General features: G+C 40.2%; 1 protein-coding gene across 1 annotated transcript in view; it reads right to left on the reverse strand.

Moving 5' to 3' along the window:
• Positions 1 to 14,525, reverse strand: part of tanc1b (tetratricopeptide repeat, ankyrin repeat and coiled-coil containing 1b) — a 176,414-nt gene that overhangs the window by 58,350 nt on the left and 103,539 nt on the right. The window contains exons 6-7 of the mRNA XM_041807849.1: positions 11,760 to 11,949; positions 6,129 to 6,452 (exon numbers count right to left, since the gene is read on the reverse strand). Of these exons, the coding sequence (XP_041663783.1) occupies positions 6,129 to 6,452; positions 11,760 to 11,949 (514 nt within the window). The remainder of the gene's footprint in view (positions 1 to 6,128; positions 6,453 to 11,759; positions 11,950 to 14,525) is intronic.

The raw sequence follows: 14,525 nt of genomic DNA on the forward strand, positions 1-14,525 counted from the left end.
GGTTTTCTGATAGCTACTGAAGTGAAACCACCTGAAAGAACTGCATTGACTGTATAGGCAGGCTTGTGTGAACATGACTGAGAAAGGTTAAACTCTCTGCCATGAGCATATACTTCTTTTCAGATAGGATCCCTGAAAACATAAAAACACCAAGGGAGAAACATCAAGTACATGTGTAGGGCCTTCTGTGAATTCCACAAAGCCGCTTCTGTGGTCGGCTGTGACCTTTACATCCAGCTATATTTTTTAATCAAAGGGATGATAAATGTCTGCATTGCCTTTGGAGCCAAAAGCATTTTAATACTGCCTCACAAGTTATGAAGGAGAACATTTACTCTGAGAAATAGCTGCAGAGACAGTCCCTGACAAAACTAACTAATGATACAATTACAAACGGCTCCTAAAGAGACATCTAAATTCCTCTCTGTCCGTGGTGACAGGTGCTGCAAGCCAATGTCTCTGCAAATTGCCACAGCACATGCAACTCCACACAGACCTTCCCACAGCAGCTCAGGGACAGGCGAGCCACAGAATGAGTGTGATCACCACAGCGCTGCAAATGACACTTCTAGGTAACACATACACATTCCTTCGACATACATAGCTTAGATTCCAGAGGCCCAGCTTTACAGTCTCTGATTGGCATGAGACAGATGGATAAATCTGCTTCGCCTAAAGAAAAATATTGGCCTTTGTGCTGCAGCCCTCTGCAAGTCTGAGTGTTTCTCTCAACTGCCTGTTGTAGTTACAAATGTACACAAGTCAGTGGATAGAAGGACTGCACAATGCTTCAGAAACAAACATTATGGTTTCATCACTGTCTGCTTTATAGGGAAATTGATCTCTATGAAAAACAGACAAGTCCATGCATCTATCCCTATTTTTTGCCCACATATCTCAGGTTGATCAAGGCTGCCCATATTTTCCTCTTCAAAGCCCCTGAACTTCAGCTCTCTGTGAGGGATCCTACAGGTTTTCCTAGGGCAGGTAAATCCTTTCTAATGTACTGCTATGTAAGAGATGGACAAAGTCTCAGTGATTGTATAAATAATTCCAAAGAGGCATAACGAGGCCAGACGATGACATTCCCTATTTTTGAAATTCCATCATGATTTTAGTCTTAGTCTTTAGGTGAAATGTCTTTTAGTTTTAGTCACATTTTAGTCATTTCTACATTTTAGTCTAGTTTTAGTCCATAAAAAGTCCTCACATTTTAGTCTTTATTTATAGTCCAAGCATCTTTTTTCTTGCCTAAATCTGGTAAAAAGTAATGGTAGTGTGTTCTCTGCATCTGTGTGTTCTCCGCCAAAACCAAATTACATTTTAGTCTAGTTTTAGTCATCTTGATGAAAACTAAACTTAGTTTTTGTCAGTGTTAGTCATCACAGATCTATTTTTGTTAGTCATGGTTTTAGTTGACGATATTAACGCTGCTGTCATATCACAAACCTAAAACTAACATTAAGACTGAGGTATAATCCAACTCACACCATTAAGAATATGAGCTACTGAACACAATTTTGCTTTTTGAAACAGGCTATAATTTCAGCTGGGCATTTCCTTTTTTTTTTTTTTGCCACCAGCTTCAAGTTGGGATGGAACCTGAAACCTGGTCTAATAAGGACTTAGTCCAATTTTCATGACCTTCATTAATTCTTAAGTCAAGCTTTACTCAGCTTTTACCAACTCTGTTAAAAAGTATTGTCATTTTGATTGAATTATGGAAAAAATATCCATTGCAGTATCCACTTCTGCTTCATCTTCCTTTTACAAGTATGCTGGTTGCTCTTTGCCCAGCTGGATGACTAGAAACATCCAGAAAAGACTGAAGAAACATTCTGGTCTTACCTACAGGAGCTAGCCATAGATCCTTTCAGAGCACCATCATTTTTCATCCTCCTGTACTGACCCATCTCTTTTGGAAAAGAAGTTGCTCCCAACCCGAAAGAAGGTAATCCAATATTTTCAAACAGAGTGACATTTCTCAGACCTGGAGGTGCTGACTCTCATCCCAAGAGCATAGCATGAAAGTTATTTACTCACTCCTAATGATGACAACATACCGACTCTAGATGTGTCACAGTGGCCTGCAGGAGCTCATAGATCTCTAAGCAGCAGCGTGTCACAAAGTGATGGAGGCAGTCTTAAGGTGGAAAAAAGCTGAAAATAAATTAGGCCTTTACATTCATGTTGGCTCTTTATGTCAATGAAAAGTATGCACAGCAGAAGCCTTGTTATTTAATGAACAGGCACACAGAGTCTGACAACAGGGAAATAGTCAGTAAGCTTCTGGCACATTGAGTGAATTCACTAATGATGAATGCAATTTTGTTTGTTTTGTACAATGGGATCTCTTCCATTTAGCTCCTTCCTGCTTCAGTAATTACTTCTCTAGAATCATTATTTTTATTGAACAAAATTTCCTTGAGCATTAACAAAAGAAAGAAAGAAGAAGTGGTCTTCCTTTCACAAAGTGACATTGCCTCGGCCTGGTGCGGACCATAAATGAAGCTGTCTCGCCACGTCCTTGATGTCCTCTCCAAGGGCTCTGCCACCCAGCGTAAAAATCTGAGGTGTGAATTCTGCAGGTCCCCAGAGGGCAACGCTGCATAACTATGACATCAGGCCATAAACTCTTAGAGCGCCGAGGGAGGCGAGCACGCCGGTGCCAACACGCAAACCAACACACATAAACAGCAGAACAGTCCCTGGTGTGTTTGCTTTATGAGGCAGTGTGTGTCTGCGCAGCTCGGGTTTATGTTAGCGGTAAAATAACGGTGAGATGTTAAAGATTATGGAATCATGGAACAAGAGCCCAGCCAGTGAACAGGCATAATCAGCACAATCCCATGAACCACTTTATGTTTAATCTGAGGGTGCATATTCCTCTGTGGAGCAGAAGCAGGCCACTGTGTGAAAGCTACAAACAAGTTACAGCACGTGTACTATGTCTGGGAACAGACAGCAATCATGTTTTGCTTGTTTTGCTCCATCTAACTCTCTAAACAGCCAAAGTGAAACCCAGAGTGACATTTTTCATAAACCGAAAAGGCAAACCTTGAGCAGATAGGTGGGAAACTTGATGGAAATTGTACAGAATCAAGGCTAACCTGTCACCCGTCAATTGCTGACAAGTTCTCATGTGGCAGATGTTTTCTATCCAAGGCCATTCAAACAAGTTCATTTGAACTTGAGAGGAACCTGAGCTGTGTCATCAAAGAGAGAAAACACTCTGATGTGGCTGTGGACAGGAGTGAACAATTACTGTATTTCATCATACTCAAACCCAAGGGAGACATTTTTTTTTTTTTTTGCAGGAGCGTTAAAGCAATTAAACTTCAGAACATTTGCAGCTGTAGCATCCGAGTTTAAAAAAAAAGGTAATCCGCTCTTTTTATCTTGTCATGTCGCCCAGCAGTATAAACAAAAAAACATCATCTTCAAACTAAAAAACTCATCTTCTCATGTTGAGATTTGCTATTCTGTCTGATCTCTGTCTGGATCCTTGTGTGTTTGCTGTCTCAGTAAGATTTTTTCTTCCTTTCCTCTTTATCTTGGCTATTGATCTGACCGGAGTCCATTTATAATTTCATGATTCTTCTTCCCCAGTTCTGCTAAGCCTGCCTCTGCTTTTAGCATTACTGGTGATTTGCCTCGATAATGGGAATGTCTGCTTTTACAATGCAAATGCAACATACAGTAAACAGCATCGGCTCTACAAAGTGTGTCACCATCACCTCCAAAAAGTCTCGCCAAGGGCACTTTTAACTAACCTGACATACCAGATAGACAGTTAATTTATTTACTACATAATAATTATAACCTTATTTATATAGCAACTTTAAAAACAGATGTTTACAAAGTGCTTTTACAGACATAGCAAGAGCAAAAACTCACAAAATTCACAAAATAAATAAGCAATAAACCAAACAGAGAAAGTCTTGATAATCAAACAGAAAAATGAAAACAAACTGAAACAAGTCTACAGAATTAGCAAAACTGAAAGGAATGGGAATGACATAGATGACCTAGAAGGCAGTTAAAATACTAGAAGATGAAAACATCCAGGAAAAGATCGTATGATATGATATGAAAGCATATACACTAGGGGTGTAAAGGTACGTGTATTTGTACTGTACCGATTCAGTATGGGCCTCTCGGTATGGTACAGACGTGTACCGAACGAATACATGTGGAACAAAGCTCACATAGAAAAACAGAAAACCAGTGACTAAAAAAGTGACTAAAATGGGCAAAAAGCAGTTAAGAGTTGCAAAATAGGGCAAAAATAGGAAAGAGGTGGTATTTGATGGCAAAATGTTGCTTAAATGGCCAATAAATGGTGAAAAGGGCAAAAATGGGATAAAAGTGGCAAAAAGAAGTTGCAAAAATGAGCAAAAAAAATACAGGAAAAAGGCATACTTGATGGCAAAAGGCAGTTTAAATGGGCAAAAAGTTACGATATAATAGTGAAAAAATGGCAAAAATTGGGAAAAAGTGTCAAAAAGAAGTGGAAAAAATGGGCAAAAAGTCAGAAGAAAAAGTGGTATCTAATGGCAAAGGTAGCTTAAACAGGTGAAAAGCGGCAGAAAAATGGTGAAAAAAGGCAAAAATTTGATTAATGGAACAATTAAATTCAACTGTTATGCCTTCTGTATAAGTCTGGGAAACAAACTGATAAATGTGATTAATTTCTGAGGTCAAAGTTTCCCTTTTCTAAGGTTTTCTGGGGGAGTAATATTTCAAATTAAGACATAAAAGAGCCACAAATAATTGCAAAAGAGCCACACACTGAGTATCACTGAGCTATTGTAAACAAGCACATACACAACAACAAACCCCCTCCTGTAACTATCACAAACTCATGCCAAAGCATGTTTGCAGAAGAGCTTGTGAAAAGCTTTTAGTGTTGTTTTTAATCTTTATTTCATACAAAAACCTGGTCCAGTTCTGATAAAACTGCAGCTATGTTGTGGCTACATCCTAGCTAATCACCTCACTGGAGGCAGCAAATGAAAACAGCTAGTGTAACTAAGCCCCGCCCATAGCTACCACCTTGTTCTCCTCAAAATGATTGGTCGGTACCATGTTTGGTGCGGCAGAAACATTGTAGATCGGAGCTTTTCGAGACGGTTTTTCCTGATGACAGACATGGAGTCTGGCAAATCCATCTTTTTTCATCAAATTTGTCTCTTTTTTTCTCACACTTTAGTCTGTCACTGCTAATTTATGACCTTTATAGTGCTTTTACTTCTAGCATGCTCTCAGCCTGACAGTAAATGTGCAGCATGTTCCTTCAGAGAACCGCATACAGTCGCAGAAAAGTCTGCAGACAAAGTGCTTTATTTTTTTATTATATGCATTAAATCCAACAACTGTCCTTAGTGAATCCTAGCTAAAACTACTAAAAATGACTGAATTTTTTTGTACAAGCTTCAGCACAGTCTGGACTAACCTTTGAGGAAGCATGTAACTCGTGGGCTCCTAAAAACAACAGGGCAAAGGTTAAAAGCAGCCAATGGTAAAAACAGAGAGGGGCAGTGTGAGGGAGATCAGGGGATGGAAAAGGGGGAGAGACAGAGAAGGAAAAGGGGGTAGAAGAGGGATATCAACAACTGTGACAGCTGTGTGGATATGGTGAGCTGAGCCATAACAGGGAGGCTCCAGGGCAGGAATGCAGAACAGATCAGCCAGACAGTGGCTCTCGCCTGGGTCCAACATGGCAGGGCTAAGGCACAACACACAACAGCTGCCTAATCCCAAACCTCTGCCTTCAATCCCACTCTTCATTGGACCTGGCCTCAGAAAAAAACTTTTCGTTTATTCCTGCATTTTTTCCCCCTGTCTCTGTCTGCTACTTGTATGGCACAAGAAGTGACACAACACTTGTCAGCCTCAGGCACAGGCTGTATCACAGCATTTCAATCTTGATCTGAGTGGTGATGCAGCGCAGTGAGACACCTAAGCACAAAGTCATTTTTACTGTCAGCATAACAAAGGGTTACTGGGCTACAAGAAGAAGTTAATATTTCATGTGACGCTAAATGTATGCTGAGGAGAAGTAAACAGTATCTTCCTTTCCTGACTGCACAGAAGAAAGCCAGATGTCAAAGCCAGAGAGCTGTTACCTGCTACAGAGTTTGGCCTCGGCATCATGAGGGAAGAAGATGTCTGTGGTGGATATGGAATGGGTCCCTCGGGTGAGTGAATTGGAGGCTGAGGTGCCCCTGCTGATGTGTTGGTCTGCTGATGTTGCTGGTCGGTCTTAGATGGGGTGTCGGCTGGTGTCGTTGTACCGCTGTTGGACTCTTCTTCAGCCACAGGAGAGCAGGTGTCAGCCCGGACGTTCTGTGCCAGGCCATGGCGCCCGCTGCCTCTCAGGCTGCCATCCTTACTCCACTCCAGGCTGGAGCCGCTGCGGTCATCATTCTCCGAGGAACTAGTGATGGTGGCTGAGAGAAGATTAAAAACACAAAGGGGATTAGAGACAGCGAGGGAGGTAAGATGAGGGTAAGTGGCGAGAAATGTGAGCGTAGGTTCTTTGTGTGCCATGAACATTTATCAGTCTTCATCTCTGCTGAGATACTGAGCTGTAATGGAACTTTAAAATTTGAATAACTCCATGCTTTTCCTCAGTGCCCTTATCAACACCGTTCACCACCTGAATTTTTATTAGCAGAGACAGTCTGCTCGCACTAATGAAAGATATGATGGCACAGATTTGTAAAAATCATTTTCAGAGCACAGATTCTTTGATTGTCTTTCGCTCTTCTGGAAAGACTGAAAATCTCAAAATGTTCACACGGATTGGATGCTTTACTGTGAAAAAAGGCTCACCCAAACATAAATCAAATAGAGGAATAGCTTGTGTTGACAACTGTATTTGTAATTTTCATATCAAACAGGTGCTTTACAAAAAAAAAAAAAGACAACAAATCCTTTAATCCTCCTTCAGGCTTATACAGCCATGGAATATGATGCTAAACTGTGAGCAGAGGGCAAAAGCTACATATTGACAGGCAGCTGGACACAGAAACGTCAGAATGAGTCAGGAAACTGAACTGACTGGCCAGCTGGCTGTGTTTGCATCATATATGCCTAATCTGGATTTCATAATACAGATGCATGTTGCATCATGAGAAACACTAATAGATCATGTCCTGGACCTGTTGTCTCCTCTGTTTTTGCTCTAGAAATATGAAGTTACAAAGACAACCCAAGTAAATAGAAAATGCAGTTTCTGAATGATTATCTAATTTTTTAAGGGGGGAAAAAATCCAAACTTATCTGGCCCTGTGTGTGAAAGTAACTGCCCACCTTGTTAAATCATCAGTAAACTGTGATTAACCACAGTTTTTTAAAAGCTGTGTGCAGTTTCACTGGCCACACCCAGGCCTGATTTGTAGAATCAAGAAATCCCTTAAATAGAAGCTTTCAGACAAAGTGAAGTGGGCTACAAGATCTCAAAAAGAAACGCATCACGCCACGATCCAAAGAAAATCAAGAACAAATGAGAAACAAAGTGATTGAAATCTATCAGTCTGGAAAAGGTTACAAAGCCATTTCCAAGGCTTTGGGACTCCAGCAAACCACGGTCATTATCCACAAATGGAGAAAACTGGGGACAGTGATGAACCTTCCCAGGAGTGGTTGGTCAACCAAAATGGCTCCAAGAGCACAATGACGACTCATCCAGGAGGTCACAAGAGAACCCAGAACCACATCTCAAAGACCTGCAGGCCTCACTGGCCTCAGTTCAGTTTAATGTTGAGTTCATGACTCAACCATAAGAAAGACACTGGGCACAAAAGGCATCATGGGAGAGTTCCAAGGGCAAAACCACTGCTGACAAAAAAGAACACAAAGGCTCGTCTCACATTTGCCAACAAACATCTTGATGATCCCCAAGACTTTTGGAGAAATATTCTGTGGACTGACAAGACGAAAGTTGAACTTTCTGGAAGGTGTGCTGCCCGTTACATCTGGAGTAAAAATAACACAGCATTTGATAAAAAGAACATCATGCCAACAGTCAAACATGGTGGTGGCAGTGTGATGGTCTGGGGCTGCTTTGTTGCTTCAGGACTTGGACCACTTGCTGTGATTGATGGAACTATGAATTCTGCTGTCTACCAAAAAATCTTGAAGGCCAACGTCCGGCCATCAGTTCATGCCCTCAAGCTTAAGTGCCCTTGGGTTATGCAGCAGAACAACGACCTGAAACATACCAGCAAGTCCACCTCTGAATGGCTCAAAAAAAGCAAATTTAAGGATCTGGAGTGGCCAAGTCAAAGTCCAGACTTAAATCCAACTGAGATGCTGTGGTGTGGCCTTTAACGGGCAAACGCTTGATTTCAGTTATTGCTGCCAAGGGTGGCACAACCAGTTATTAGGTTCAGGGGGCAATTACTTTTTTACATAGGGCCAGATAGGTTTGGATTTTTTCCCCTTAATAAATAAAATCATCATTTAGGAACTGCATTTTGTATTTAGTTGGGTTGTTTTGGTGAGATATTAATATTGATTTGATGATCTGAAACATTTAAGTGTGATAAAAATGCATAAAACTCAGGAATCAGAAAAGGGGCAAATAATTTTTCACACACATAAACTATCCTGAGCATGGCATTAGGAGTGCTACTTTACCACACAGAAAGGTTTTTATGAGCAATGCTAAAGGTCTGTTATGCCTGTCTACTTAAAAACTCCTCTGGGTGCTGTTTTGAAAATGTTAAGACATTGCAAAATCTCCACAGTTCCACCAAGAAGCTTTTAATGTAATACAAAGCCAAATTAATGTGCTTTTGAAATCAGAGGCCAACTCAGACTTCAAAGAGCAAAGAACATTAATCACAGGCTGGAATCTGACTTATGGATACAACAAAGCTTTGTTTCTCCATTTCTGCACAGTCTTATGGGGGCTGTTTACACCAACTTCACATTATGTAATTTTCTCACCAAACACGCTTGGATATGACACAAGCAGAGTCGAGAACATGTGAGCATCATCCTGGGTGGCAGCGTGTCAGTGCTTTATGCTGGGAGATACATCAAGCTTCTATAAATTATTAAGCAGCCAGCTATGATATTGCCCTGGGGGGATAGAATGACTGACTCATGATAATCAGTATATCAGCTCTGCTGGAGCCTTCATTGGTGTGATGGAGCTGGCTTTTATTGCAAGAACCAAGTGATTCAGGCATAAAATGTGTGACACCATAGTTAAGAAAACTGTTAAAGCCCATTCCACTGCAACACCTCCCAGCACTTAGAGAAGTGACTCAAGTTCAACCAAGGATAGATGGAGGATCATATGGTTACAATTTAGCATTGAATCATCAACACAAAGGTTCAAAAGCCATTTTCAGAATGAATTTCTTATATTTGTATGGCCGCTGCGAGCTTTGCGAGAAGAAACAGCAGGCAGATTAATATATCAATAGACTATGCCACATTCCTGTCAGCTTATATAAATCCCCAGATGTCTTACAGCACTATAACTAGAGATATAATACAACCTCAAACTGTGGCAACTGTCACCTCAATGCTCGGTCTCTATGCAAAGCTAATAACTGACACATGGTGGAGGATACAAACAACCTGACACAAACTCTACTCAGTCCAATAGAAATCCAGTGGGATTAACAAAAGGATGAATGAGTGACGTCACACAAGGGGGAGTTTTGCTAAATCAGTGCGTACGAGGTGAACATTCTCAGGCTGGAAATTAGAATTAGATGAACTTAAAGTGAATGCCGTATCTATTAGTTATAGTCCAGAGCAGGGAAATGCTCTGAAAAGAGCTAAAATCAGTAGATCATGAGCTGTTGTGGGATGCTTACACTTCTTATTAAACTATTGATTTACAGTGCCATTTTCAGAATGAATTTCTTATATTTGTATGGCCGCTCAGAGCTTTGATGAGTAGAAGAAACAGCATTTGGCAGATTTTAATATATGCAACTTTGTAGACTATGCCACATTCAAATCAGCTTATATAACATTTCCACCAGATGTCTTACAGCACTATAACTAGAGATATAATACAATCCATCTTGCAAAGCTGTGGCAACTGTCACCTCAATGCTCGGGCGGAGTCATGTCATAAGCAAGCAGCAACAAGAGGCTGGCGCTGTTATGGCGGAATACATTAGCGTGGATGCTGCTAAAGCGCCAGTTTTATCATAACTTGACAACATTTCTTCGATAAAAGAAGAACAAAGAACAGCAGTGAATTGTTTTCTTTTCAAAAACAACAAAAGTCATGTACTAACATGTTTACAGTCGCCATGGTTCGCGGCCTTTTTGAAGTTTTCTATGAACTTAAAGTGAATGCTGTATCTATTAGTTATGTCCAGAGCAGTTGTTGCCCTGATTGGCTAAAATCATGTAGACAGAACGTTCATCCAATCACCCTTCGAGTATTTTTTTTTCAAAGGCTCTGCCCTTTCCCAAACACTGTCTATCGAAGGTTTTCCAGATGGATGTGTGAAACAAATCCAGCTGGCGTGTCAGGTTACCTATGGTCTGTTTGTGGATAGCAGTGTGTTTCGTGGGATTAAATCCTCCTTGTGCAGTTATTTTTTAACAGGTATAATCTGAAGTCGTTTTCACACCTGACAGTCCGGGGGACTCAGTTTGTTTTGGAGCTGAAATTTCCATCCATTGATCCATTGTCCATTGCTCTGGATTGTACTTTTATTTAAGGACACGAGTGTTACATGAGGGCTGTTTAACAATGACTGGAGCCCAAATGCAACTGTAAAAACTGTGTCAAACCTCGCCTCCATCCCGCATGGATTCTGACAGTCCATGTTAATCATCAGAAAAACAGACAGTAAATTTGATTAAAGGCAATATAAATATGTTCATTTAAGCACCACCCTGATTAAGTTTCCTCTCTGAATGAACAAAACCCAAGAAAACAACCACATCCATGTCATGGGAAAAGGTGCCACACGAGTCTCAGACTGATTTAACTTCTGGTTATGGTTTAGTAATAGCAATGTCAAAGTAATATTTTCCAACCTTATTTACTTTTATTACGTCATACAGAGGTAAAATTGTTTCATGATCTCCGGAAAGTTTGTGCATCATAAAAACTTCAGCCCACTTCCATCAGCTCTTGCAGGCAGGAGGATAATCTCTACACTATCTATGCTGTTACCATCATGATTAGTTCTAAATGCAATACAGCCAATTTGTATGGAAAGAGGTGCCCCCCACCCCAAATAACTGCATAATCACCCATCATCTCTGCTCGCCTTTTGACATATTTACAAAGTTTTAGTGTAGCACTTCTTTGTGGAGCTTTAACAAAGCATGAGCGCTTCTGACATCTATGTGTGGCGTGTCTCCTGTATTATCTTGTTAATATAAGCACAGAGAAGTGCTTTAAAGAGAGCTTTCTTTGATCAGGGATCGTGGAGCAGGTGTATGATAGTGTCCAAATACGTTTCCCTGTGTTTCAACAGAGTCCAGTTGTTTTCCAGCTCTGCCACTACTCTTATGAGCTTGTAGCAAATGGAACGCTTTCAACTCAGGTGTGACGTGATTCCCAGCTCCGACGTCCCACTTCCAAGGTAAGTGGAAGAAGTGGCGGAATGATGACTCAGAGCAACATTTTGGGACTTTATAGAAAATCTGTACATATATCATAGCACGAGTTTCAAACCAATACACATAAGAAGTCTTCTGAGTGATATTAAGGACAATTGGAGAAACACTGTGGCATGCAAATCAACACAGTCATTTCTCACCTATGATCCCACTGTCTTTGCTCTCAAGTGTGGAGCTGGGGCTTGTGATGGTCCCACAGGGGCTGGAGCGGCTGAGAGGGGGCCGACTAGTCGTGCTGTTGAGTGTTGAACATGGGCTGTCAGTGCAGGGAGACGCCGTGCTGCTGGTCAGCGTAGAGCACGGGCTGATACCCTGGCTGGTCACAGAGCACTGGAGGAAAAAATGAGACACAGGTTTTAGGAACAACAAAAATATGCTGATATGAATCAAATATGTCAATGAAGTATGTAGTCAACCCGATACAAACTGTCAGCTGGCAACCAGCTCACATTTTTGCAGCATGAGCTGAAGCTATAACTACAACAAACAATAATGTTTGAACCTTATTTGGAAAGAGAATTGAGAAAACTAGGGAGAATGATTTCATTTGCATATCTGACTTGGATCATGTGAAAGCAGTGCAAAACTTTCTTTTACAAATAAACAAGGCTTTCACGTGTGAGCATGACACACGAGCCGAAGGGCATGAGCGCTGCAAAAGGAGCAAGGCTTGAAAATTACACACTCATGTGTCTGGAAGATCCAAAAAAAAGCCTGAAGAGGATTTCATGAGGGAAGAAGTCTCTACTTTGTTGTGACACAATGGACACCTTTTCTTATGCCATCAAGCCAGTCTGACAACCATACAACAGCTGAATCTTTGACCTAACTGACAACTGAACAAATCCAAATTAAAGCTGGTTTGTCCTGTTTCCCTTCTTCCCCAAACTGTATTTTGATTGTGAACAATGTACTGTAGCTAAAGAAGGTTATCCTTGTCCTACTGTTATAAAACAGTTACACACCACAGAGAGCCTGACAATCACAGTAAGTTTTAAACATTCTTCTCCTCTTTGTTAAGCTTTATTTGCATAAAACACAAGATTTCGGCAAAGCTTGCAAACTTCAAGACAAAAAAATATCAACCTAAATCCTAATCCTTTCAGGGTTTCTTGTGGATACTCTTTCCATGCAGGTAAAATCAAACCAACTCTTTCCCCAAATACACTCTCCACCCTACTGCTTTTGAAGCCTGAGGGACTTTCACCCACAATTCTTAAACAGCAAACAAGGCTACCTGAAAAAAGCTGATTTACTCACAGCAACATTTCACAAAAAATTCTGACAATACGTCTGCAATATACCCATCTACATAATTCATTCTGTAAATATTAAATGCCAAAATTAACCCCAATTATTACAGAGCTCATTTATCAATGCATGTGTTAGACTTGTCTTGCAGAAACTGAATAAGCAAATTGTTTAAAGACATAAAGGTTATTAATGATCATCCCCGATGCACTTAGTCAGTGAATGGCATGTTTAAAACACAATTGTGAGAGACATATTTAACTTTGTCACAATTAGCACCACAAACGTAGATACAGGTACTGTGCATTACAGAAAATATTATTTAAAACTTTCAGCTCACATTGATTTAACAAAAATGAAGCAGTTTTTATTGCAGAAAATATTTATTTAAGAACAGCCACTGTTGAAGCTGAATCATTTTAGTAAGCCCTTGGAAGGACCGCGTTTTGCTATAATTGTTACTGTATGGGAAGTTCCACCCACATTCATAGCTCCAGTAGACCCCCCAGGAATAATGTGGTATCCACCTTATTTACTTACTTACAGCTTACAATACAAACAATGTGAACAAAAACAAGAATATATCAATATTTACAAATTCGAGGTGAATTCATATCGAAACAACTGTCGTTTGATAGCATCTATCATTAGCTGCTGTACTATGTATTTAATGTACTTCCACTTTAGCACCGGAAGTTTCGCCCATATGCAGATTTACAGTAGCAGCCCCAGGAATAAGGTGGATAGAGCTTTACCTTTAATGGATTTTTCCCCTTTCATTGCAAATTTACCATTCTTATTGGCTCTTGTTCTGCTTCTCTTATCACGTCTGATTGCTTTTACCCTCCTTTTAATGTTTTTATTTCTCTTGTTTTTTTACCTCTTTATGTCCCCTTTAACTTCTCACTCTTGCATTTTGGTCCTCTTAGTCTCAACTTGTGTAGTTTTCTATGTTTTTATTGTTTTTATGGTACCTATGATGCCTGTGCTCTTCTGATCAGTAATGTCTTAGTTGTATTGTTACAATGCCTGCACACTAATGATCTTATGATATCATGGTTTACTTGGTGTCTGTTTAGTTTATTATCTCGATCATGTTTTCTGTTCTGTTCTTGAACTGTTGGGTTCTGTTGATGTTTCTGGGTATCATTTTTTCTGTTGTCTTTGTCTTTTTTTAGCTGCTTTGTCTTTGTTGCTAACTATGTCAAAGCACTTTGTAAACCCTTGTTTTATTAAAACAAGAGGAATGCTAATTGTAGCAACACATTTCCTATTTCTAAGTTTTTTGCAGTGTTTTTTGCAACATTCCATTTTAAGGCTTTAGCCTCAAGCTTTGCCACCAAACAAGTTACAGGAAGACCCAAACTGCTTACTGACATTCAATAATTTACTGAAAGGCTGAATTAAAAAAACATCATGCTGGGTTAGAAGTGTTGTTAAACAGCAGTATGGAGGAAATACGAATTGCTCACAGATGACACTAATGTACTCCTCCCTAACTGAAAACACACACCTACACACACACAAACAAACATGAAATAAAGTCCAACACTGCTCGCCTCCTTTCCTGACATCTTTACCCATCAGTTTCACTCATAAGCACATCTCAGATTTGTGTGTTTGATGTCAAAATGTGTCCGAGACGTGTCCAAAAT

Source organism: Cheilinus undulatus, linkage group 15, assembly GCF_018320785.1.
Source record: "Cheilinus undulatus linkage group 15, ASM1832078v1, whole genome shotgun sequence".
Lineage (NCBI taxonomy): Eukaryota > Metazoa > Chordata > Actinopteri > Labriformes > Labridae > Cheilinus > Cheilinus undulatus.